We start from the raw sequence: 24,624 nt of genomic DNA, 5'->3' as shown, positions 1-24,624 counted from the left end.
CTGGGAATTATCAATGAGCTAATGTTTACATGTTATTGCTAGAGATAAAGTAGTAATGATGCCAGAAAAATTGACTCAATAAGTGGCCTAAACATTGTGTTGTATGTCTTGGTTTCAAACATAAGTAAAATAGGTTAACCAAATCTGTTGTGGTCCTTTATATGCTGTTGGATTTTGAAGGAATTGTGAGTATTAGTGATCTTCCAAAAGAAATGAACAGTTTAAGAAAAAAGTAATTGTTGAAAATAAAGACTTACCAAATGTTGATTTGTACCGGACGCTTTGAAGTGTTGGTTACGGCAAGTTACAGATGCTTGTTATGTTCATTCTTCCTCTTACAGGGGAGTGGTTACTTCTTCCCTCAAACGGCACGAACACGCTCTGCTTATTCACCGGATTCACGTGCTCCTCCAAAACTTTCGACTTCACGCAAACAAATAAATTGTCTAGTTAGCTGATTGTTTCGGGAAGCATAGTTTGAAACTTTCACCGTGCAACAATAATAGAACACGTTTTGCTTAATTGGAGAACACTATAAACGTCTTTCACGCTGCGGACGCGGGGCAGACACGTTTGATTGCACCGGTCACGTGATATTCGAGCGCGAACGGGAGTTACGTAAAATGGCCGCTAGGTGGCTACACGGATCAAACGTAGTCGTTGACGCGGTAACAGTGTCTGGTGATTTGTTCGAATTATTCGCGTGTTATCGTGCGTGGAACGTGAAAAATTGTTCAATTATACTCGCCCGAGCGTTATAAACGAGCAATGTATATATTCCGAGTGAAATTCACCAAAAATCGGTAACTTTTTTTAACTAAAACCTATCGCGTTACCAATCAGTGGCCAGGCGGTACGTTGAATTTGAATTTCGCGTGTTTTCGTAATTCTCGCGTGTTGCGAACGAAGTAAAGTTAAAATAATGACGGGGAATGAAACGGGAGTTTCTTGGAACCATAATTCTTTAATTATATGTCTGTATAACGATATTACCTGTGCAATTAACTGGAGAGCGCGGAACACCTTCCACACTGGACGCGCAAAACGGCCATATTGGACCGCCAGTCACGTGACACGACGGTTGGAACAAGAATTCAAAATGGCCCATTCAAACCCGTTCAAGGTACGTCTTAATTTTACCAACAATTTCTCTTTAAAATGAAACATTGAAATGGCTGATTTCTTGTGTATAAACATCTACATATGATAGCATTGTGCTCTTTCCAATAACTTTAGTTAATTATCAATTAGTGAAAAATACTATTTACCGTTCACAAGAGTCCCTACGCAACTTCGATAGCCATGACACTAAACGCAATATATACATAATTCCCACTACCAAACCAAAATAACAAATTAATTATACACAAACAAAACGAACAAGAAATCCAGCTGGATAACCTCGCGTAACACGACACGAAGGTTATAGTCGGTTATATTTCGATGATCCCATTAAAAGCTCCGCAGCCAGGGCGAAATAGTAACGGAACACCTTAATAGGAAATCTGTGCGCGACGTCGCCATTACCGGGGTGGCCACCGCCATCTTATTTTTCTTGCTCGGCTCCAGGGAGGCTCGAGGGGTCAGGCCTAACTTAAGGAGTTAATATATTCCTCCCGCCACTTCGTTACGGCCCACTAAATTACGTAGTACTCTAACGGTAATTACCAAGTCAGCAACCCATTAAGGGAAGTGTGCTTCGACGAGGGCTCCGCGTCGCTGGAAATCTTTCTTTCGCGAATATAGAATTAAGCGGACGGTCACGATACTGCGCCCCGACCCGTCCCCCGGCTCTCAATTAGTTCAATTTACACGTCGGCGGTGCGGCGGTGAAAGCCGCCGGAAAAAAAGAGATCGAGGGGGACAAAGCTGGAGGGCAGGGGAATACGGTTAACGATCAAGCGCGCTTTGATAGTCGTTCTGCGCCCGCGAATGGACTGGCCCCCATTGTACGCGCGCGGCCGGTGTGTACGGCTGACAAAACATAATTTTCGGATTACGCCCGCCGGTATTCCCGGCCGGCGAATTCGGCACGCTTCGGTATTTTATTAAAACCTGTATCACGCGTCACGGGCCGGTTTTCATTGAATTTAACCCGTTCGATCATGCCGCTGGGAAAAATTGACGCGGAAGCACCGGCAAACATTGACTCCTCGTTGATCATTGAAAAGCGTAGCTTTCCGAACGCCCAGGAAGGGACGGCGAACTGTTCTTCCGGTTGTTTCATCCTGGAAATCCGACTAACCAGCAAATTCTGCTGACGTTGCGGTACAAGTGATTTTCAACACGCGAAAATTGTACATTAACCTGCTCTACAATTATCGAGGACAAAATCTTCGACAGATAAAGTTAAATTATACATCGGTTGCTTGAATAATTGAAGAACGGGAAACTACGTGCTGATCGCTTGCTGTTTGAGAAATGAAATCATTTGTCGCTTACCGATCCAAATATGAAAATTCCATCTTATCGAAATGTCGGGAAAGGGTTAAAGAAAGCACCTTCAACGAACTGGATCAGATTTCCGAAGGATTCAAAAGATAGCCCCGTACCTTTACAGAAGCGTGAACGCACGGCTGTAAGTCACAATGAGTAATGCTTCCTAGAAGCCATATCTCGGCGAAGCGAGCCGCGGGGACGAATGCAAAGCGAAACAAAAGGCTCGATTTCATCGCAGATACCCGATAAAAAATGTCCGCCGCGATGGCGTTCCATTATTTCCGCGGCGGATTTATTATTAGCATCGGCGGTGTCATTACGGCTGGCCACGTGTCGTTGCCCCGCACGCGCTTATTAGTAGCCTGATAACAAGTGCAGCCCTTGCCAGTCATTTTTCCCCTCGTTACTAACGGCCCTTTCGTTGAAATCCATTTTTACGTCCCTTTGATCTACGTCACGCCGCGCGCGCGGCGTCCACGGCGATACGCGAATGCGGTCGTCTCGCGCGCGCTCGCGTCGGCGCCGCGGTAAAACGAAGGAAAACGGGAAATGGAAGGTGCCGGAAACTAGAAAAGTACCTCTCCCACCCTCCGCGGTCGGAGAGACGTATTAATTCGCGCGAAACTCCTCCGGTCGTATCGCGTATGCATCGAAGTATCCGCGGCGCGTGCACGCGCGAGCGCGGCAGATTTGAAATTTAAATGACGCGCGCGGACGGGAGACACGTGCCGCGTGGAACCGCCCTTACTGTGTCGCTTTCACTATTGAAAATTCATTTCTCCCGTTTCGAAACGTGAATACATTCCGTGGAAAAAGATTTTTTCTTTTCAGCCCCGCCGCTGTGTGCATCGTTTCGCTTTTCCGTTCTTATTTTTTTTGCCGTTGAAACCGAAATCCTCGATGGACGCGGGAACGCGGCACACAACTGATTCGGGGGAATTGTGAAATATTGTCGGAGGTCTCATCACGGTCGGAAAAAAGGAAGAAATTTATGATATCGCGGGGAATCGAACGGTTTTTTTCAGGACATTTGTACGGGCGACTGTGTGCGCCAGTCGGTGTGCGCTGTTCGTACGTTTGCGCGCGATACCCGAAAGATTTATAGATCGCGCTGATTTATGATCATTCGCAGCGTGGGTGTGTACGCATTTAGTTTTATTCGCGTTACTTTAACACAGTATTTCCGCGGCATCAATCTACCGGTGTTTCAACGAGACGTCGTAACCTGCATTTTTGGTTTGTGCACACCGAAACGATATATCGCCGTATGACGATCGGAAGGGTTATTTCGGCGTGGTCTCGCCGCCCGCGACGGTTCCTAAAAATTTATTTTACGACGACGGGTACCGTCTCGTGCAACGTCCCTTATATATCTCGTGTATCCAACGGAACTCAGTTCATTCGATACGTCACTAAGAAAATGAATGTTTACGTTTATGTTACCATATAACACATTAACAGTTAGAAATGGTGTCACCCGACTTCATGAGACGTGCCAGTGAAAGTGTTATGAGTGCGAGGAACACCTCGGTTAATCTCGAATTCGCCGAGCTAATTCGCGCTTCGTTCCACGGGTTGTTTAACGGTAACGAGTAATCATAATTGCCGTCATAACGCAGTGGGAACGCCCGGCTAAGAGAGGCGCCGACAAGATGGATCCTATTAATCGCCAGCGCCGTTGCTGTCGCCGGCGCAGCGCGGCGCCGTTATTCGCGACATCGTCGCAACGACTGCTTATTTGGAAAGGAAACAAGCCCGCGGCGGGCTGCATTTCCACCAGCTATGCAAAGTCATTCCGGCGGGGGCTGTGTATGCGTATTTTGTGTTTTGCCGCGTGATGTGCAAGCACGGTAAGCTACGGTCACGTGTCCTCGTGCTGTTTACACGGGCTAATCCAGCAGTGGACTAGGGAAACAGGGCCCTTTGGAAAACGCGCGGCATAACGCGGTTATGATCCATCTTGGGCCCTCGTCGCTTTGACGACGAGGGACAATGTGAACTCGCGTTGGCCTAATATACACGGCGACCTCTTCAACGTTGATGAATTTTCAAGATACGCTTGGAATTCTGACCTGACGTGGAAGATGTCAGTGAACTGAACTGACCCCATTGGAAAAGGTCGACTTTTGAATTGATGAATAATTAAGAAATCGAAGGTTTTCGAACTTCCGTATACGAGATTGAAGTTCGAAGTATGCTTTTTAATATGCACGAGATCGGAAACGAAAATAATCGACCAATTAGAAACTTCTACTTCCGGTACATGAAATTGATGATCGAAGTGTACTTTTTCAAATGCAAGTTGTTCGAATGAACAGCGATCACGTTGAGAATGTACATAGAGGAAACTGTCACGAGTATATTAATATCATTCTGCAGTGCGTCTCCTAGTTTATAATTTCGTCATCGAGAAATTTGTCTCGAGTAGAAGGAAAATACCGTGGAGGAGAGTAATTAATTAATCGCGATACTTCTCAAGCAGCAATGTCCATTCCGTTCTCTTAAAAAATGTCGTATTTACCTTCGAGGAAGTTCAGTTCTTCCAGCGAAGTCGCGAAGCAAATTGACGCTCCCAATCTAAATTCGGAATATTCAGTAGTGAATTATTTAACGAGTTCGTTAAAAAACAAACCGGTCCGGAGTAAATACGACGCAGAGTATATTCAAAGGCAACGAGAACCTTAGTGTAAACCTTATCCGTCATCCTTCAACCGATGTCAAACACTTCTCATCGCGAACTAAACTTCAATAAACATTCAAACTCGCCGGTACTAAAGAACTCTAAAACATTTCATCTGCTCTCCGATCGATACGAAAACCGAAGGATCACGTTTCTCGCCAAACGCGTCGAATTCCCAGTGATCCTCGCGATTCTTCTCAAAATCTGTTTCCTCCGACTCGCGAATGGAAAGTGGAACAACGGGACATCGTCGAAAACGCGCGGCGTACGATTTATAGGCCGCTTACATCGTACGCCGGCCGCGTATATATTCATCGGCGTAGCTTTGTTACATCGAGGATCAACAGTGACGCGAAGAGTAAAACGAAACGACAAATCCTTCGCGATCGCAGCGTGCACGCAAACAGAGAGCACGCGCGTTATTAGTCCGCGTTCGTCGATCGCCATGGAAATCATCGAAAACAGACGAACGCGTCCCCGATGCCAGAGAATTCTATTCCCTTTCGCAGCGGACAGGATTCGCGTCTTCGATTGCGCGTCTCCGTCGAGCGTGGATAAAAGTGATCAGTGGAAAAGCTCGCTGGAAAGAACGAATCGCGCGACTAACGCGCGGAAACGTTGAGTTTCTCCGCCGCACCGGTCGTGTTCGTTTCAGACGCGACAGACGCGCGTACACCGACGATTTTCCGTTTCATTTTGCCCCTGGTGAGCCTCCGTGGCGGCGAACAGCTTCCGATCGCGAACAGAATCGAAGGAATCCGGGGAACGAGGATATCTCCGCGGTACGAAGCGTTTAACGCTAGATTTACGGAACGAGCCAATTCCACTCGTATCGACGTTTAGAAACACTGAAGTAAATGCATCGGTAATTGACCTGGTACCAATGGCTGACTATTCTTCAGGGAAACATGAAAAATAAGGTTTCCAATAGTAATAATCATTCGATAGAGGCACGATAGATGTGCTGCAGCATTTACCGACGCAACTCGGAAACACTTCTACCTGAATTAACGATTTCTTTCATTGACGTTGGTTGTATGCCTCCAATTTCCATCATGGAATTCTCTCATGGGAAGAGGTAATCAGGAATCTGTGATTTCAACCGATTCTCTAGTTTTAGCGTTAAACCTCTATTGTCCGAGATCTGAATGAAAGAACATCGATTTCTCTAGAAGCGATAGAATGAACTGTGTTAGAAGAATCGATGCTCGCGTCGAGACTGGCGAAGGGAAGCTTTGTCGGTGAAGAAATAGAGCTGCGAAACAGCATTTCCGTTTGTTTCGCCTCGTGCAAGCTTTCCGATCACCTGTCGCGAAAACACGAGACGAGTTAATAGACGGATCGAATATAATTGCCGTTATCTGCTGGTTCGTTCTTCCCTGTCGCCTGTTATTCACCGGTCGTGTCGCATGCAAATTGACAAAAGCTTAGACCCGCTTTGCGGGAAATCCGCGGCGATAACGCGCCGCTCGATGATTTAATTCCTATTACCGTAATAGCGAATAATTTTCTGGCCGGCCACTAATTATTAATTGGGACGCGCCACGCGTATCACGGGGATCAATCTTCGCCGATAATTCACTGCCGCGATCCGTCGATGTTATCGCTGTTTCGGCGAAATATTCTGCGTCTGGCAAAACGGAATCTAGTTCCGTGAGGCGTGCATTTAGATCGGCTAATCTAAGTCGTTTTCAATGTGTGTTTTATAGTATACTTTTGAATCAAGGGCATTTGATTTGATCCAATTGAATAGAGATGTTCTTGTGCAACTTGATTTTGTGGAATTAAATGCTTCATCTACGATGGAACTAGTAAATGACGTGTAATATTACAGCCATCGAAGTGTCTGTGCTTTAGAATTCATGTTAGAGAACTAATTAATTTGTCTTAGAAGCCTCTACAATCTTTATCGCGTTATAAATCATTTTCTTTGATGTAATCTGGGTATAGCTCAAAGTGTTTGACGTGCAAGAGACAGCATACGTATAGACGAATTGTGACCCATGTTTTGAGATTATTTAGAGATCATTTCGCTCTTGAGATTAATAGCGATTGTAAGTATCACGGACTTTCGACTAGAAACTCGGATCAAATCAGCTCCGACCGATATTACATTCGACTTCGTGCGGAATCACGGTTAATCACCATGGAAATCTTGTTCGGAGGGTCTGGCTAAGCTCGTAATTAACATGGAGGCCAAAGCGAGATCAATAGGAGGAATCGCGGGATACGTAGACAGACGTGCGCCTTAATTATTGCTGCGGGCCTGTACAGCGATGTAGGTTCAATAGCAAAAATTTCATTGCCGGAGAACACTGGCATAATTAGCTGCTCTTTAAAGCCAGCCGAGGCAGGTTCGTTCAAAAGCTCGCCGCAGAGGCTCGCTCGCGGAATTCCCGCGATCCCGATCCGGCGTACTCCGCCAGCAATAGAAACACGCTCAAAAAATAAATATCTCCTGGTGGTCTGTTCAAATTTCTCAACCCGAGTTCTGTTAAAAATCATTCCACAAAGGAACGTGCTACGGGAAAATGCAAATCGAACGTCGAGAAATATACGAAAAATTCGAATTCGCAGGGCAAAAGCTGCAGAAGGTACTTTGACGTGCAGTAAAGGACAAATAATTCGACGAGTAATTGATTTCCGTTGCTTTCATACTGATTATGTCGAGAATGCAAACCTTTTCGCAGCTTTTCCGACGCGAATTTTCGATGAAAAAAGGTATGCGTTAAATATTTCTCAGTGATCCGGATCTGTATAAAATTTCATTAAAATCCCCGATTCCCGCGCAACGACAAGTGAACGTTGTTGGGATTTTTTAACGTAAAAAGAGATTCCACTGATTCGTCGTTTTTCTCCGTGCCTGCGACTCGCGCCGAATGTTTCCGAATTTTCGTAATACCCGGTAAACGTTCACCGATTGGATTGTTGATGGTGCTTACGGTGTTTCGCCGGTTTTCTGCAACTAGCGTAACTTCTAATCGGATCTAATCTCAAGGAAACGCGGCTACGTATGTTCCCCGGCAGCCGGAAGTTGAAGCGGGACTTACAGTCGTAAGCGAGGCTTAAGCCCTAAGCTTATAACCAGGCCGCTATAATTATCTAAAACCAGCCCGGCCGAGCCGAAGTGATTACAAAGACACCGCCGAGTTTCTTAGTTAATTTCGAAATGAAATTAGGGACACACACGTTTGCATCGCTCGACCAAGATACATCGGCATCGTCTTCCAATCTTATAATTCCAATCCGTTGTATCAACTGTAACCTTTAACACTGCCAGCATTTTAGCTACCGATCATATCCTTTACGAAAGGAATATAGGTGATCGTTGATCTAATGCAGAAGCAGTGCACAAAACTTGTGGATAATGAAAAAAAGATTATATATTTCCATTTATTTTTAAGCACAGAAAACTATAGGTTAATTGTTCTATTTCGAAGGTGCATTTAGTGTTAAGTATGGACGCCAAGTTAGATCGACAATTGAATGAACCATGGTGAAACTTTTGTATCCGAGGATTAAGTTTAACGGTATTCCCCGTTAATCGGTGAATATTTCGAGGAACAAGTTACCTATTCGCAAGAACGTTTCCCGTAAACCCGGGGAATCGCGCGGCGAACTGGCTGTAACGCTAAGTTGACAGAGAAAGCAGTCTTATCGTTAAATTCGACGGCTGGAAGAACGATAAAATTGCCGGTGCTCGCGAGTGCATGCGTTCACCGCGCGGTAATGCTCCCTTAAGTAATCTTTACGGTGTTCCGCGACTACGTATTGGTCGAAGAATCGTAGCGGATTAAGCGTGATAATTAGTCGGTCGGGGAATGAATTCCGGCGCGTCGTAATTCACGAAATACCGTGTGTCCCCGGCGAAAAGTTCGGAATTCGCGACCGAGCCCGGAAACAACCCACCCCGCGATACCCGGCACTTCCTACAGTTTAATGCTCATAAAATATTTTCTCACGGTCTGGCGGCGATCGAAGAGCGGGAAATATATTTCACTGCGTTTTCGGATCTGGTCCCTCTCTCTTCCTCTGTCTCCCGCCGTGCTCCGCCCATAACAAAAATAATAAATACGGCGAATAGATGAAACCCAGCTTTATAGCGGGAAGACCGTAAATAAAAGTATAATAATTTCTCATTTGCATAAGTATCCGGACGACGGAAATTGAAAGATCGTCGCGATCATTTTAAAAAGTGCAATTAAGATTAAACGTTTCGTTAGAGTGTGGGAAGAATGATTCTCGTTAAAGTTTACATGTGAAGTTTAAGAGATGTTCGTTGAACCCTTTGCACTCGAAACGTGACTTTCATTCATCATATTTATAAAGTGTTTATAATATTAAGCTTTACACAACGCATCGAAATATTCAGATAAAATACCTTTGTTTCTTAATTTCCGTATGTTTCCTCATTGGTTTCGAGGAATATCGTCTATCTCATCGGAAGATGAACTTTTCTAGTAAGAAACTCTCGAGTGCAAAGGGTTGAAAGGTGTTCGGGGGTTGAACGTTCCGAATTGAGGAGGATCGGGCGTCCTCTCTCGCTAAACGGATCTACTGCGGCAAGCGTAGATATGGCTTTATCTTACTGTGGACACGAAAGCTGTGCAAAAATTGCATTTAATGCATCTAGTACAAAGTTCTTCCTAACAATTTACTTTCGATAAGATTAAAGCTTTAATGGAATTCAGTTTCCATCCACCTCTCAGAGTCTCGTTCGCAGCAACCACCATATATAGTTTAAAATAGGAGTCTCTTTTAAATTAGCCTTAAGTTTAATAAACAATACACCGATCAGCTGTAGGAAATTTCTTTTTTCATTTGAGTATAGTATACAATCTTTTCGCTATAATAATAATTCATGCCGTTCTGTGGATAGCATAAATGGTAAGAATTATCTGCTTCCAAACATCGCTTTTGACTGGTAGCACCATCCGTGGCAAAATTCTGAAACTGGTAGACAAATGTTGCTAATGTGGGTGTTCACGTAAAGTGACCGTGGCGCCATTCATAGTGAAATGGTTGAACTGTTAGACAGCAAAGTGTGAATCTTCTGGTTCGAAGATTCATTCATAGGTGGCTTCACCAATGAAAGGCTACGCGCGTATCAGTAACGTGTGTTCAATACGAATGGAAGACCATGCTTTCCTAACCTATAATAACCTTTCGGCACGAAAGAAAAGTGTGCTTGTGAATTTGGAATTATGACCGTGTATCACGACGAAGTGGAAATCGAAGATTTCGAATACGACGAGGACGAGGAAGTGTATTACTATCCATGTCCTTGCGGTGATCAGTTTCAAATATCGAAAGCAGAGCTGGCCGCTGGCGAGGAAGACGCCGCATGTCCGTCCTGTTCCTTGGTTATTAAAGTAATTTACGATAAGGAAGCATTCGCAGCTAAAGAAGAAGAGCTTATTAAAAACGAAGATAAAGAACTCGTGGCGCAGGAAGCCTGAGGTAAACCAATTTGTCCTAGAGCAATGACGGGTAATACTTGTCATGATTGTTGTTCATATGTTTGTAACATTAATAGTTGCATTAACAATTGATCAATCATTGTAAACAATATCATTTATTCATTCAGATTATAAGCATTCAAGTTGATTCATCTGCCTTTATTATCGGGAGATAAAATAAAGCACAATGGCTAGCCGTGGCAGAGGTAGGGGCAAGCCCACTATGTCCATTAGCGCAGACCAGCTGGGGTTTTCCAAAGGAGAAGCTCTTCCACCGCCAGTTCTACAGCCACCGCCAAAGTATCCACCATTGGAGCACAAAGCATGGCCTCTGACTATGACCAACGAGATGAGTTACTTATTGGAATTGAAGAGAGAGTATGCGGAGTACATGAAGGATTCCCCGAACAATGTTCTGCCATTGGTGGTTAAAAAAGATATAGAAAGGTACTCGGACAGGTATCAGGATCTAATAACAGACAAAAGGAGCTACGAAAGTTGGTACGACTGGAGTAGAATGCCCGCAGAATTAAAGCCTCAACCAAAGAAACGCAAGGGGCCGAGTCAGTCGAAGGGTAAAAAGAAATCGAAGAATGTAGACGTTGAAACCAAACTGCTGGAGCTGGAGAAGAAGGAGACGTCTCAGCGAAGCGATGCGGAGGAAGAGGAGAAAGAGGAGGAGGATGCCGAGGAGAAGGAGGAGGAGGAGCAAGTTGAGGAGGAAGAGGAGGAGCAGGACGAGGAGATGGACGAAGGAACGGATTACGTGAACAATTACTTCGACAACGGAGAGGGTTACGACGATGAAGACGATAACTTAGACGATGGACCTATTTATTAACATGTAATTTTTTATAAGAATCGGAAATCCCTTTCGGTTCTCGATCACCTGACTAGGATACTTAACAAGCTGCCTAGTTGAGCACTGCACAGCAATGTACATATACTCTCTCTACCTCTCTCACATTCTCTCCCTACGGTTTTCTGCGTGTTTTTTTGTTTTCTTCTTTTACCGAGCTCTTGATCGCGTGTACAGACAATAAATTATATATAAACGTTTTAAACAATGACGACTCCTTAACATCCATCCCCGTCTAGCGATCCACAGGTGAAACTGGCATCGAACGACGAAACGCGTCGACATCGATGAAGGATGATTCAACGAAATCAATTAAGAGCCCAGGGTCACAGGAAGCGTCGGCGTGTTCTTTATTACGAGTATTTCAATCTCTAATATATAATATATATATATATTTATATATATAATATATATAATATATATATAATAGCCATAATAATCTGCAATTATTTGTAATAAATGATCCTTCCTCTACGATGCAATCGGAGAGTAAAAACGCAACATCTGGACGAGAAAGGGGATGCGCAAAAGTACCGTAGTGCCACGTAATGCTTACGTGTACGCTCGCGATGATGGCGGTTGGTTCTCGAATGCAAACCCGTTGCTCTTCGTCTTCGTTCTTCTCGTGTCTCCTCTTCGCTCTTGGTCGTCCTCTTCGGTGATGCTCCCTTTTCTTCGGTCGTTTTCCACCCGTTTCACGTTCGCCATTCGAACCCGCGATCGGTTGTGCATCGTTCGCGGAGCGCGGCCGAGGGATTCACGGCAAAGAGAAAAGAAAAGCTCGTCTCGCGAAAGAAGAAGTCGGTTCCCCCTGAAATTTCCAGTCCCGGATCGATTCGCCTTTTCCTCGCCGTTCCCGGCTTTCCCGATCGAAACGCGCCGCGCGGAAACGAAAATTCGCGAATCGAGCGAGCGACCGATGATCTTTAATCTGTTTACTTTCAAGTTGACCACTCAGGCTCGATTTCTCGGACACCGTTAATCGAAGAATCGGTTCGGTCGCGAACGAAATGTCGAGTTCTCGGTTGAAATTTGAATCGCAGCTTCTGAACGTTGTACGGTTCTACAGCTTTGCCATTAAACGTATCATGACAGTTGCATTTGCAATCGACAAGAAAAAGAATAAAATACAGATATATCTTTTCTTTTCACGCGCATATCGTTTCTTTAAGTAGTATACCAATCTCCGTACGACTCTACACGCTTCTCCTTGCGATCGATGAATTTCATTATCCCAGATTCGTAACGATTTGCCTTGGAGTGAGAAATTTCGCGCGTAGCTTTTACGCTGATTTGCTTCATCGGGAGATTAAACGCACGTTTGAAGGAAGAATGATGGCGATAGAATCAGTTGGTGGTCAGGGAAATGGAGGAAGGATGCGTTGAAGTGTTCTATGCCAATTATGAATGTTCTCGTGTCCAACGATGGAAAATGATGAAATTACTATCGTCTATCGTTCGACAGGATTGGTTTCCATTCACTCACCAATATGGGTTGTTTTTCTGCTTTATTGTTTTTAATTTATTATATTACAAATCCAGGATAATGAAATCGGCGGATCGTCGGGTAAAAGTGTACAGAGCCACGTGGAAAAGTGATTTCGATCGAACGCACAACGTTTGGCGGCGAAAGCTACGTGCGGTTGAAGTTTCATTCGAGGGAACGACTCGTCTCGTCGCGCGATTCCTCTTCTCGATCGCCGGTCGCTCGACCCTCGTTCTCCACGAAACACGATAGAATACGCCTGTTTCCGGTCACGAGGACTCTCACCGACGAACCCGCGGATCGCTTCGAAAAAGAACGTTTCTACGAGACGATCGTTCCCCCACCGGCGTTTCGTTGTATCAAAGCTGGATAATAATCTGGTCACGCTGCCTCGTCGATAGTATCTCGATCCACGATCTGGATCCACCGAAATATATTAGGTTGAACGGAAAGTTAGTGTAAATAATTCGCGATGGTCGCGTAGCAATTTAATAATCGGACGTAACCGAAAAGTTCAGGGAAACATCGTTTCAACGAGTAACCGTGGAAAGACAATTTCCTATTGTAATCACTGTTCTCCGTTAATTATCGAAAATTATGATTAAACATCTGAAATTTGTATCATGAAAAATCTAAAGGTTTCCTTAGCAAAAATCTGGAAAAACTCGAATTTCTACGAAGACTCGCGGTCTACCGATTTCGAATGAATCACGAACTGTCCGTCCAACTCAATAACCTCTGCCCCCTTCGACACGTCCCACTCCCTAACCCCAACAACCCTCTTTTCGTCTCTTCATCCCTCTCTTCGTTCGTTTCGCCCCGTTTAATAACCGTCGTTGTTCGAACGAGTCAGTTTCACTCCGGCCGCCGTCGTTCCTTCAATAATATACCTTACGTATAATGTATATAGATATATTTGTGTATATATACTTTGTATATAATCGTCGCAATTTAATATAGCACGACCTATCTATGTATAAGTAGGCATTAAAGACTGAGGCGAGAATACAGGCGAAACCCCGAACAAATTAGTCCCACTCGGTGTGTGTCGGTCGATTTTCCGGTTTCGTCGCGAGAGACACGAGAAACGATCCCCTCCGACCTGTCCGGCAATTCAATCAAACTGAAAAGTCATTTTTACAAAATTCCGATTATTTCGAACCGTGTTGCCACTGTTTTTCGCGTAAGATTTCGTGTGCCGTTCGACCAGACCGCGAATTTTAAGCGTCGAACGTATTGGTACGTAATATAAATGCGTTCGGATATATTGAACATCCTTTCTTGTTACCAGTTTCGTCACACCGAACATCCGTTCGTGTCATTAGCAGCGCGGAACAGTGAAATAACAATGCTTTCAATTTTACGCTTGTTCTCCGTCAGCCAATTAAACCTTCGAAATCGGAGCTTGCTCGTACCTGCGACCGAACTTATCTACGTTACTGCCTAATAGGAACACACGCAATTTCATTGAAACACGGTACAAATACTGCATAAAGCGACAGTGGAATGTAGGATAAGAATAAACGTGTAAATGAACAGTTACAAAATCTCCTAAATCAATAGAAGTTTGTGCTCGCGTAAGAATGCGTGGTCTGATCGACGAAACGCGGCTCGACCGATCGTGTCCGAGGCTTGTGTGAATCGACGATCGATAAAACATATGCAAACAATGAAACAAACGACGCCGCGAGGGGAAAGAAACATCGAAATCGCGTAGCGATCGTTTCGCGTGTTCGGAAAGATCGAGTTATCGAGTTTGACCCGTTGCCCTGTGATCTCTTCCGTAAGTGCACTCGTTGGAACTATCTTTTAATTCATTAGAAAAGAACAGGAATTTTGATCTCGTCAAATGCCCACGTTTACTTTAAACCATAACGATCGACTTACACGAATAATATCGAATTTCGACTGAAAAGAACAGAGCGACACTCGAGTTTACTCAGTTCTGTTCGAAATCTCACGAGTGTCGCACGACATAAGGCGAGGGGTTAACTCAGCTCAAATCCGAATGAATGAACGAATGAATTTTATCAACTGAGTGTACAGTAATTAGTCAATTATACTTCAGCGAATTAATCGATTAATCGAGCTCGGGGGTTGCGATCTTTCCGCGTGGGACTCTCGAATCGACGAACAGAAAACGCCGCTCGTTGAACGTGTCCAGCACGTTCTCGGATCTGACACGCCCTTTCCTTCTTCGTTTTTTTTCCTTCGATTTTCTGTTAGTTTTCTTTTTATCTCGGCCGTTCGTGCTCCAAAACGATCGACTCCTCTCCTTCGACGTCTCGGGATTCCAGTTAATTTCATATTTGTCTACCTTCCATTCGGCGGAGTTGACCGATTTGGCGAACGAGCGGCTCGTTTAAGGCCCGTTGCTCTCTCGATGGTGTCTCCGCAACTTCACCCGGCGACTGGATCGACACTCTGCGATCGATCCGATTGATTGGACGAGAAAAAGGCTTGGAACGCGAACGGGTGGATAGACGACAGCGGTTTCGAGAAGGAAACGCTGGAAAACGCTGCGAGGAAATCGTGATCGGCTCGCTGCCGGGTGTCCGAAGGGTTCGGGGAAACGTTCGAAGCGCGGTTCCATCCTTTCCAAGCCTTTCCTCTCTGCGTCTCTGTCGATTGTTCCCCTCGAGGAACCTCGCTCGAACGCTACGCATCGATTTCGATCGAGTATTTCATCCTTTCTCGCGATCAAACCGTTCCAAAGTGCACTCGTCGTCGCCGAAACAACAAATTTCATCGAACGCGCTCCGTTCGAAGCTTTCATTTCATTCGGAGCATTGCGGTACAAGTTCGAGATTCAGTTTTAATTCTCCGAATGCAGATTCTGTTATTTGATAATAGGAATAATAGAGTTTAAGGTGTAACGGGTGAAATCGTTGGCAGATCTCGTGAATATCTGTGTCCAAGGAGCGATTGTCTTCATTATCTCGAACGCGACTCAGTTTGGATGTATTTCGAGTGGAAAACCGATCGTATATTCTTGTAAATCGTTATTGAAGCGAATTCGTCCGAATTATTATAATGAGAGAAAGGGATGCGTTTATGATTATCGGCGAGGAACGCGTGAAAATTCCGACGAAACGCGTAGGATCTGAGGAACGCGTCGCAAAGTATCCGATCGTCGATGAATACCGTCGAAATCGATGCGACGCTCGCGACAGGTTCGTCGTCGGGTTCTCCGTTTCTTTGTTCGTTTCGTTTCTCTGTTTGTTTTCTGCTCTTTTCGGTTTCTCGGAAACAGGAACGCACGCGCGCGAGTCTAAGTCGTTCGCACAAAGAAAAAGGAAAACATTGTTCTCGCACGGTTTCGCGTTTCCCCGGTGACGACGTTCCTGGAAATCACAGCTGGAATCAGCTTCGAAATTCGGCTGGGCAGTGTAAGCTTCTGCGAGGTGCTTCCGTCGGACTCTCGGCTTCCGCTTCGTCGCTTACACCAAGCTGTTCCTACGCCGAACCTGCCTACTTACGTTCTCTTGAAACGTGTTTCCGTTGGGCGGAGATGGGCGCGATTCTTTTCAAAGGGAACGGAATCTCTGCGATAACATTCAGGAAAATTTAACAAGACGAATTAAAGCGAAGTGTCGTTTCATTCTTTTAAGTTGCGAGGAAACAATTGAATTACTCGAATGGCAAGAGATCAATGCTTAGCACGTTCGTGAATTTGTTTCAGTAGCAATCTTCATGGTTAAAATATTTTATTAAATCCAGTAGATCGTCTTTATAAAATGCGAATGAAATAGACATCGTGTGGCAAGGGATGAACAAGTTCTCGATCAGGAAGGGTAAAAATTTAAAATTGAACGGGTTAAGATCCTGAAGATTCGTTCTTCCCTCGGAATTCTTGATCCTCGCCGCCCATCTCCGGGCTATCCGTTCTCGGCCCCCTCCGTCGATCAACGATAAAACAAACAAATCATGGGAAATCGATTCGAACGATCGGCAAATACGTCGAATCAATGGCGCACGCAAGGCTCTCCCCTAACTAGTGTTGTAAAAATGAGTCCCGAGCCTCGTGTCTTGCAAACTGCAGCCCCGATTCGAGCCTTAAGCTGAAGCCTTCAATCTTCGAGTCTTTGTGCCCGAAGATTCGAGTCACCAATTGTTATAATAACACCGCAAATATATGAACTTCGGACGCGCCGAAGATTGAACTTTAACTTTGAAACTTTCAATGCAGTGATAGTATTGCATCAAGTGGCTCGAGTTTTCGTTAAGCATTGGAGACTCGAAACTTTGTAGAATTCTATGCCTTCGACGCTCAGTTTTGGATGTACAACGAGTTCGAAGCTGAATTTTGAGAGTTAAGCCTCGAGGTTCGAGGACTCGAGCGTTTTACAACACTACCCCTAACCGTGTCACGGCCAACAATCAAACATACGCCGGTCAACGATCGCCACGATCGCGCTCGCTGATCGTGGCTCGCAATAATCATCGTGGTTAACGTCGAGATTTAATAATCAGACTGCGGAATGTTCAGGTGAACACCGTTCGCGGCGTGCTCCTCTCGCACGTTGTCCGTGGAATGTATCACAGTCGCTGCGCGTGAAACTTTCGAACGCCGGTGCCGTTGCGCGCGATAAAACTCCAACGCCAAGAAAATATCGAACCGAACCTCGACCAACAACGATCTCTCGTGTTCTCTGATGTTCCGCGTTGCTCGTCCATGCGAATATCCGTTGACCCGTTAACCGGAAACAACGAATTAACGCGTCGTTCGAGTTTCATTCCGATCGCTCGGTACTTCGTTCCAGATTTCCCTCAATAAACGATTCCCGTACTTTTGCGCTCGCGAGTTTCCGCACTTGAACGTTCAACCAGTTAACAGACTAACGAATAATCCAAAGAATTCTTGTATTTCCACTTCCGCGAGTGTCCACGCTGCAAAATCAACCAGTTAAAAGGTGAACGATAATCGCTGGCGTCCGAGAGATCTAACGAGCGCGCTTCTCGCGAATATCTCAAATTCCCGTTCCGTTGAAGTTTCCTTGGTGTTGCGATTTTATTCGTGTATCCATACATCGAACGGGAATTCGAGCGATCGATCGGTCTAGCGTGCGCGATGCGATCAGAACAGAACAAGCCGTACAACGATCATCGAAACGAAGCGATCTTCAAAAATCCGTACATTCTTTTTAATAGTCTCTGTAGTTTCCGATTTCCAAATCCTCGTCGCGCGTGTTCGACCGATCGACCGCACCAGGAGTTCCCAAAACAGTTTCCTCGAAAATCCTGGTTCTCTTCGAGAACGTTTCTACCCCGGTGAATGGTTTCGAAGGTGCGCGGGACGTTTCCTCGAATGAAATTCCGAAAGGCGATCGATATTCCCTAAGGGCAGAGGTAAAAATCGTTTACAAAGCTGTTGGCGAAGTAAGCTGGGAACCGCTGGCCTATATTACAAACAATGCAAATGAATCCGCAGTCCGTTGATAACAATTCGCGCGACAACGTTGTAGACTCGCGGAACGGCCGGGCCGGCGAGCGCGGACCGGTCGGCTCGCCGATCGCCGAACCCGAGGCTGCCGTTCCGCGGATAATCTCTGAAACTCTCGCAACAATTTCGTTGCTCCTGTTTTGCGTGGAACGCAATAATAATTCAACACTTATCACAATAGGTCGCGTTTACCAGGGAGCGGAGGGCGCGGTAAACGCGTTGAAAACAGCCTTCGATACTCGTTACGCGCTCGCTAAAACGAAAATCGTGTTCCGTGTTCGCCCGGGAAAGTGTCGGCGGATTTATAATTCTCGGCCGATTTCACTGACCGCCTCGAGTACAGATCCACCGACTCTGTGTGTACATTGAAGCTAACGATCACGCGGTGAACTAATTTCCAAACCGAATCGTATTCGTTCCATCGATCCGTCATTCACCTTTCGTGTACCCTTCGTCGAAGCTCCGTGCTTCGTTAACCCCTTGCCGTACGATTTCCTTCGCGACCGAGCAAGACTAACTTTAGTACCCAATGATTTGCGGGAAATGCGAGGAAACGTTTCATTTGCTGTAAGCGCGTATTAACTTTGAAGGTGAAATATTGAAAATAGATAGTCTATCGATCCGTGTGCAACGAGGAACATCGATTTTTGTGAAATCAATATGGAAATCACGAGTCTCGCTCGTTACTATAGGGCAAGGGGTTAGTAAATAAATAATAAATAAATAAATAAATATCTACAGAAATAAGTAAATAAATAAATAAATAAATAAGCAGAAGCTCTTCTCCTCGCGCGATGAAATCATAGTAACTACCGAATTGCAACGCAAGCAAGCTGCATCGTTATCTTCAAATGCACCGAGGCTGCCAAAGCGGATCTTCGGTTTCTTCGAATCGATATCCGTTTTCGAAATCGATCGTGCAATGGTCGAACCGATATAGAAAACCGATCAATCTTCAGCGACCGTGTTTCTAACGGTAAAAACCGGAAATCGCTGTCCAGAGGCCACACGAAAATCCGCCCGGCAACGCGCAGTGTGTGTATGTGTGTGTGTATGCGTGTGTGTAAGTGACGATAAAACTACACATCGAATTAAAGCTAAACAGACTCCTCCGATCGCTTCTCTCTCACTGTCCCTCCATCCGGCGTTTTGCCTCCGACGCGAATCAAACAGATCGGTGTAAGCGGGACCTATCCGTTTTATTTTCGTCGCGTTTCTAGTCGGAAAAGGGGGAACACGGGGGTCGAATTAATGGGGGAGCGAGTGGGGTGGTACGAAACAGAAGTAGAAGGAAGAAGAAAGCTCGGGATATACAGCCAGTCCTGTCTCGTTCGTTTCACGAATCGAATCGCCCGACAGACCGATCGATGCTCAATTCAAGCGACGAACATTTTCGATCCCTTCGTGTTCGTTTTCTCGATTGTCGGGCTTGTGTTCACCGTTTCGAGAAAGGGAAAAGGAGATCGAACGTCCGGGAGACGTAGGAACGTAGGTTAACGAAGGAGTTTCGATCGAGACGCTCGAAGTCGCGTCGATTTCTCTGTTTCTTCCTTCTTTTTGTTGCTCGAGGAATGCGATTCGGATCGAAAAATCTAGGAAGAGAGCGTAAATATCAAGTTCTCAGGATCGCCGTTGTCATCGATCGGTCATCCTCGGGCCCAGCAGCACGATGCGTCTCGAAAATGAGTCACTATCTTTCGTTCAACCGAATCCCTGCGATTCTCCGCGATCCGGTGTACGCAATATCGTCGAGTCCCTCGTCAGTCGTTCCCATCTCGTGATTCACGTGTCCTTTCGTGATCTATTCTCCTTCGTATTCTTTTCTTTTCCTCGTTTTCTTCATCTTTTTTTTTCCCGGTATTTTCTTTTTTTTCGCCTTTTTCTTCGTATGTTTTGTTGCTTTTTTTTGTTACTCTTTACTCCCTCAGCGATGTTCCACTTTTTTTTTCGCTTTTAATTAGTAGAGTTTTATCGTTTTATCGTTTTATCGTTTTATCGTTAATCGTTATCGTTAATAACTGCTTCACTACGGTTGGTTGACTCTTGGACGTGGATCTGGATGGAGTGTGGTGTACCGGTGTGTACCAAAAATGCGCGCGTGAAAGAGAGAAAAAGCTCCGTCGGCCTCGGTTCTTTCGTCAACGTTCTCTTCTTTCCCGTCCTCTGCCAGGAACAACGGCCTCCTGTGTCCAAGGTCCTCGCCAAGGATCTCCATAACTCTTCTTCTTTATCTTCTTTTGTTCTTTCTTTTTTGTTTCGCGTCCGCCTCCTCCGCTGGCGCTACGATCGGGCCGGTGAGCGCCGCCATTTTGTCGGCCGGAGAGCAGCGACTCGGCGCTCCCGCCATCTTTTCGCATGCTCCTATCAACGACCATTATACGGAGTAGCGTGAATTATTAGACTTTCAAACTCGATAGTCACCGTACGTGTCGCAACGATTGAATGTTGACATTGCTTAGCCGGAATTTGGACAAATTCTAACGAAGAAACGCGAATTAATTTTACGTATATTAACGCGGATAGCGCGGACTGTTGCGACAAAGTAAATACATAAATAGTACTAGTAAAAACTTTGAACAAAATTAACAGATTTCACGGTCCAACAGTTGATAATTTGAAGATTTTAGAACATCAAAATTTAATACTTTCCACGGTTCAATAACTCGAGTCTAATAATTCACGCGGCCCCGCGATTCATTAAGGATCTAAGCACACGACGACTTTCGGGTCGCTTCGCCGCGTTTCCTTCTAACAATTTCAATCCCCACTTCCTCGACAGCACGCGAACGACTCTTTCGTCATCCTCTGTGCGAGACTTCCGTCGCAGACTAGCACCAGTTCCGGTCGTTGATCGCGTCGCGTTCGTTGTCGTACATTTCCGCTTTCCAGCTCGGCCGTAACAGCCGAAGGGAGGCGGACCGATCGTTATCCCGGTTTTTTCCGCTTCCGGTTCCCGTGTCGGTTCCTTCGCGGCCTACGATCGCGTCACGTTGTGAAAAAACCAAACACTACGCCTCACTACAGTAATTCGTTCCGCTTTGCTGCTGCCACGGCTGGTGTTCCGGTCCGCCGGTTTGTTCGAGGAAAGATACCGACGCCTCATGAACATTCCCGAGATACACGAATAATTAACGCGATCGCTGCGCATCGAGAATATTGTTTCTTTTGATCAGGCGTGGCTACTTTTGCTGAGAGTAGTGAAACTAACGCCGAATGATTGTTCATTGATTACTCATCGATGACGAAGTGGAGGAAGTGTTTGAGAATATTATTCAACATTGAATAAGCGAAATGTAAAAATTCAAATACCGATCGAGTTCATTCGAATTCAGAAGACACCGAGCTTTGAAAGATTCTAACAAGATTAAAAACTATTAAAAAATATAATGCATCCCTCTCACATGAAATACCCCAAGATAATAATTCAAACAATTCCCCTAAAAAGAAATCAGTTCTTCGTTACTTCGTAATCCAACTCATTTTAACGTTCTCGCGTAACAAAATGTAATGAAACGCGGCGATTCCTTCACTTTTCTCTCGCTCCCTCGAAACTAGGCGTCTTCGTGGTATCTTAACCCCTTATCCTAATATTTCCTTCGCAACTATCCTTAATAGAACTACTCTATCGTTAACAATTTCGTAGAAAAAGGAAAGAATTTGATGCTTGCTCTATCCACGTATACTCCAAAGGTTAAAGATCGATAACAGACAAGTAAACATTTCATTTACATAAAAACTATACAAATAACATTTAATCTTGTCGAGTTCAATTGAGAATTTTCATCAAGAGTCTAACTCGATACTACAGAAGAAGGGGTTAAGCATCCCTCGATCTCCGGGAATGTTCGAGGCCCGGAAAAGGAACGATTTTCAGTCCCTGTACCGGCGAACATCGAAAGAAACGAATCTCCTCGCGGTGCCGTCGACGATCCCGCGAAGCCGCCTCGTCTCTACGTCTTCCTTTCCATCGTATCCCCGCGATGTCCCTTTCTAATCTACATTTTTCACCCGGCGATTGTCCCGTCAGCACCGATCGCGGGACCGTCGACGGCGTCGCTCCGCGTAAACCCGCGAGTGCGATACCGATAACGTATTACGTACATACGGTGTACACAGTGTATAATTGTTTTCCGTAATATAGACTTATATAAAACGCACGAAGCGGCTGAAGGCTATTTTTCATCCTTCCCTATTTTATTTTACCTTTTCGTATTTATAGCATACAAGCCGTACCTTGTTTCCGCGCGATTCGACGCGCTCTGCTTCGCGGTGTCCTCTAATTCATCTCTGCCTCCTCCCTCGCACACACGCACACGCACACGCATACATGCGCACACTTACGCAGACTCTCGCTCTCTATCACGCTCTCCCTCTCTTTCTCACCGATCTTCCTCGACACTTGTTTTTCCCCTCGTTTCCCTCCTTCGTCTCGTTTTTCTTTTTTATTTTCTTTTTTTAATCAATGGAAAAAGAATTCGGGCTTAACTACGGCGGATCCCTCGAGATCATTTGAATATCCTAGAAACGTTACTGACTCGCGTGTGTTCGTCTAGGTGCGTGTCTCATTTTCCTCTCTATGTATTTATCGCATGGCGTCCCTCTTCTACGTGTCTCCCTTCTCCGTTTCTTTGCTTGCCTGCCTGTTTCTCCGTCTTCCCCTCCCTGCGTGGCAATTCCTCCGTGTACAGTGGACCGGTATCCTTGTTCTACCCACGCGTCGCAGCGACAAGACTTTCCTCGTGCCTCCTTCGCTCTCGCGAAAAACTTTCAGCTTCATCGGATTCGATAACTTTCTTCGTTTCATTATTCACGTGTGACCATCCGAGGAATGCGCTGAACGGGTGTTTTCAATTACTCTGACCAATTAGCCATTCCCGAAAGATACACGTCCAATCACGTTTACTCTACGAACGACGTTCCTCCAGCAACTTTCATCTAAATGCTCTGTTCAAAGCTGCACCTCTTCGAGAGGTGACCCTGCGTCGCCTGCCACGCACCACGTGTCTCCGTCCTCCTCCACCTACACGTCGATGGAATAATCTCAATCCTCTAGACCTTCATTCTCCTCTCTTTCGGCCGGAGGTGATAATCCATTGAAAAGCGCATCGAAGCGGCCCTAGAAGCTCTCTCTCTCTCTTTCTCCTTCCGTCTCCATTCCTTTCTCTTTCAACAACTTATCCGCGAGCGAAAGATGCTTCTTCATCGCTTCAACGATCCTCTTCGTCTTCCTCTTCGCGCGCTTTACTTTCTCCGGAACGCTGAAACCTCGTTGCTCCTGTTTGATCACACGTTGCCTCGAAGAACGACGGACGCGACGCAGGGCAAGGACGGGGAGGAGAGAAGCCAGCGAGAATCTCGTCCCCGACGGGAGAATACAGAAAATTCCACCGGATCAGGGACGAGCAGACGAACCACGAAAGGAGCTTGCACAGGAACCTCGGATTCTTCATCTTCCCTCGTATTATTCTTCACCCGTTCCTACGTTCGTCTCTTCCTTCCTCTATCGATCTACTTTCTCTCGCTTTCATCCTTTCCCTCTAATCTCCATTCCCGGCGCTACGGTCTCTCGAGGACGTCACTGCTAGTTTCCCCGCGCGAGCTGCCGCTCTAGTTCTCGGATCCGCTGCCTTTCCCCCAGAACTTGTCGAAGCGGTTTCGCGCCTTCTCCAGCACCTCGCTCGCCGCGGAACGCTGCGCCGAGCCCGGGACTACTGTGGGTGCTTCGAGAACGTGGTAGCCGCCGGTGCTCGCCATTGGGCCACCACCGCCGCCGCTGGTTCCGCTTGTTCCGGTGCCGGTCGCTGACTGAGGAGATTCCGCTTCTAGGATGCGGTAGCCGGCCGGTTGCGAGGGGGCCGTCGACGACGAGGGTGTCGTCATCGTCGCGGTCGTCGTCGCCTGGGTCGCGTCCTTCTTTCTCTCGTACTCGTAGCCAGGATCCTCCAAGCAACGCAGATTCGTACCCGCCACTGGCTTTATCGATGGATCCGCCCTTGACTCCGACTTCGAATCGTCTGCTCCGCCTGGCTCCTGAAATTATAGATTGTTTTACTCGAGGTTCCTTTGTTCGTGAATTGTTCAATATCTCATGGATAGATTAGGTCGTCCAGTAAGTTCGTGTCATATATTTCTCTGCCATTTATATCACACGATTTTATAAAATATCAAATTCTCAAATGTTATATCAGCCTCCTTTCTCAATGAAACGCGCATGGGTAGATCAAGTTTGTAAGAGACTGCGTTGAATTAACTTCAGCT

The 24,624-nt window shown here is 45.8% G+C and overlaps 3 protein-coding genes across 25 annotated transcripts in view; 1 reads left to right on the top strand and 2 right to left on the bottom strand.

The window, feature by feature from the left end:
• The window catches only part of LOC116429918 (uncharacterized), a 383,306-nt gene extending 382,266 nt beyond the window's left edge, over positions 1-1,040 (bottom strand). Inside the window, exons 1-2 of the mRNA XM_076374295.1 lie at positions 994-1,040; positions 258-423 (exon numbers count right to left, since the gene is read on the bottom strand). The gene's annotated coding sequence lies outside the window, so the exon portion shown is untranslated. The remainder of the gene's footprint in view (positions 1-257; positions 424-993) is intronic.
• A 9,388-nt stretch (positions 1,041-10,428) lies between these two features.
• On the top strand, positions 10,429-11,645 carry Polr3G (RNA polymerase III subunit G). Its single transcript, XM_031983476.2, has 2 exons — positions 10,429-10,579; positions 10,707-11,645. Exon 2 carries the CDS (start codon positions 10,766-10,768, stop codon positions 11,417-11,419), a length of 654 nt encoding a protein of 217 aa, XP_031839336.1. The 5' UTR covers positions 10,429-10,579; positions 10,707-10,765; the 3' UTR covers positions 11,420-11,645.
• A 1,283-nt stretch (positions 11,646-12,928) lies between these two features.
• Positions 12,929-24,624, bottom strand: part of LOC116430001 (uncharacterized) — a 120,058-nt gene continuing 108,362 nt past the window's right edge. For all 23 annotated transcript variants that reach the window (XM_076374268.1, XM_076374270.1, XM_076374273.1 and 20 more), the window contains one exon: positions 12,929-24,396. In XM_076374268.1, coding sequence (XP_076230383.1) covers positions 23,974-24,396 — 423 coding nt within the window. In that variant the 3' untranslated portion in view covers positions 12,929-23,973. The remainder of the gene's footprint in view (positions 24,397-24,624) is intronic.

Source organism: Nomia melanderi, chromosome 2 (assembly GCF_051020985.1).
Source record: "Nomia melanderi isolate GNS246 chromosome 2, iyNomMela1, whole genome shotgun sequence".
NCBI lineage: Eukaryota > Metazoa > Arthropoda > Insecta > Hymenoptera > Halictidae > Nomia > Nomia melanderi.
Note: the sequence above shows the minus strand (reverse complement) of the source record. Positions and strands in the feature narration are given on the sequence as shown.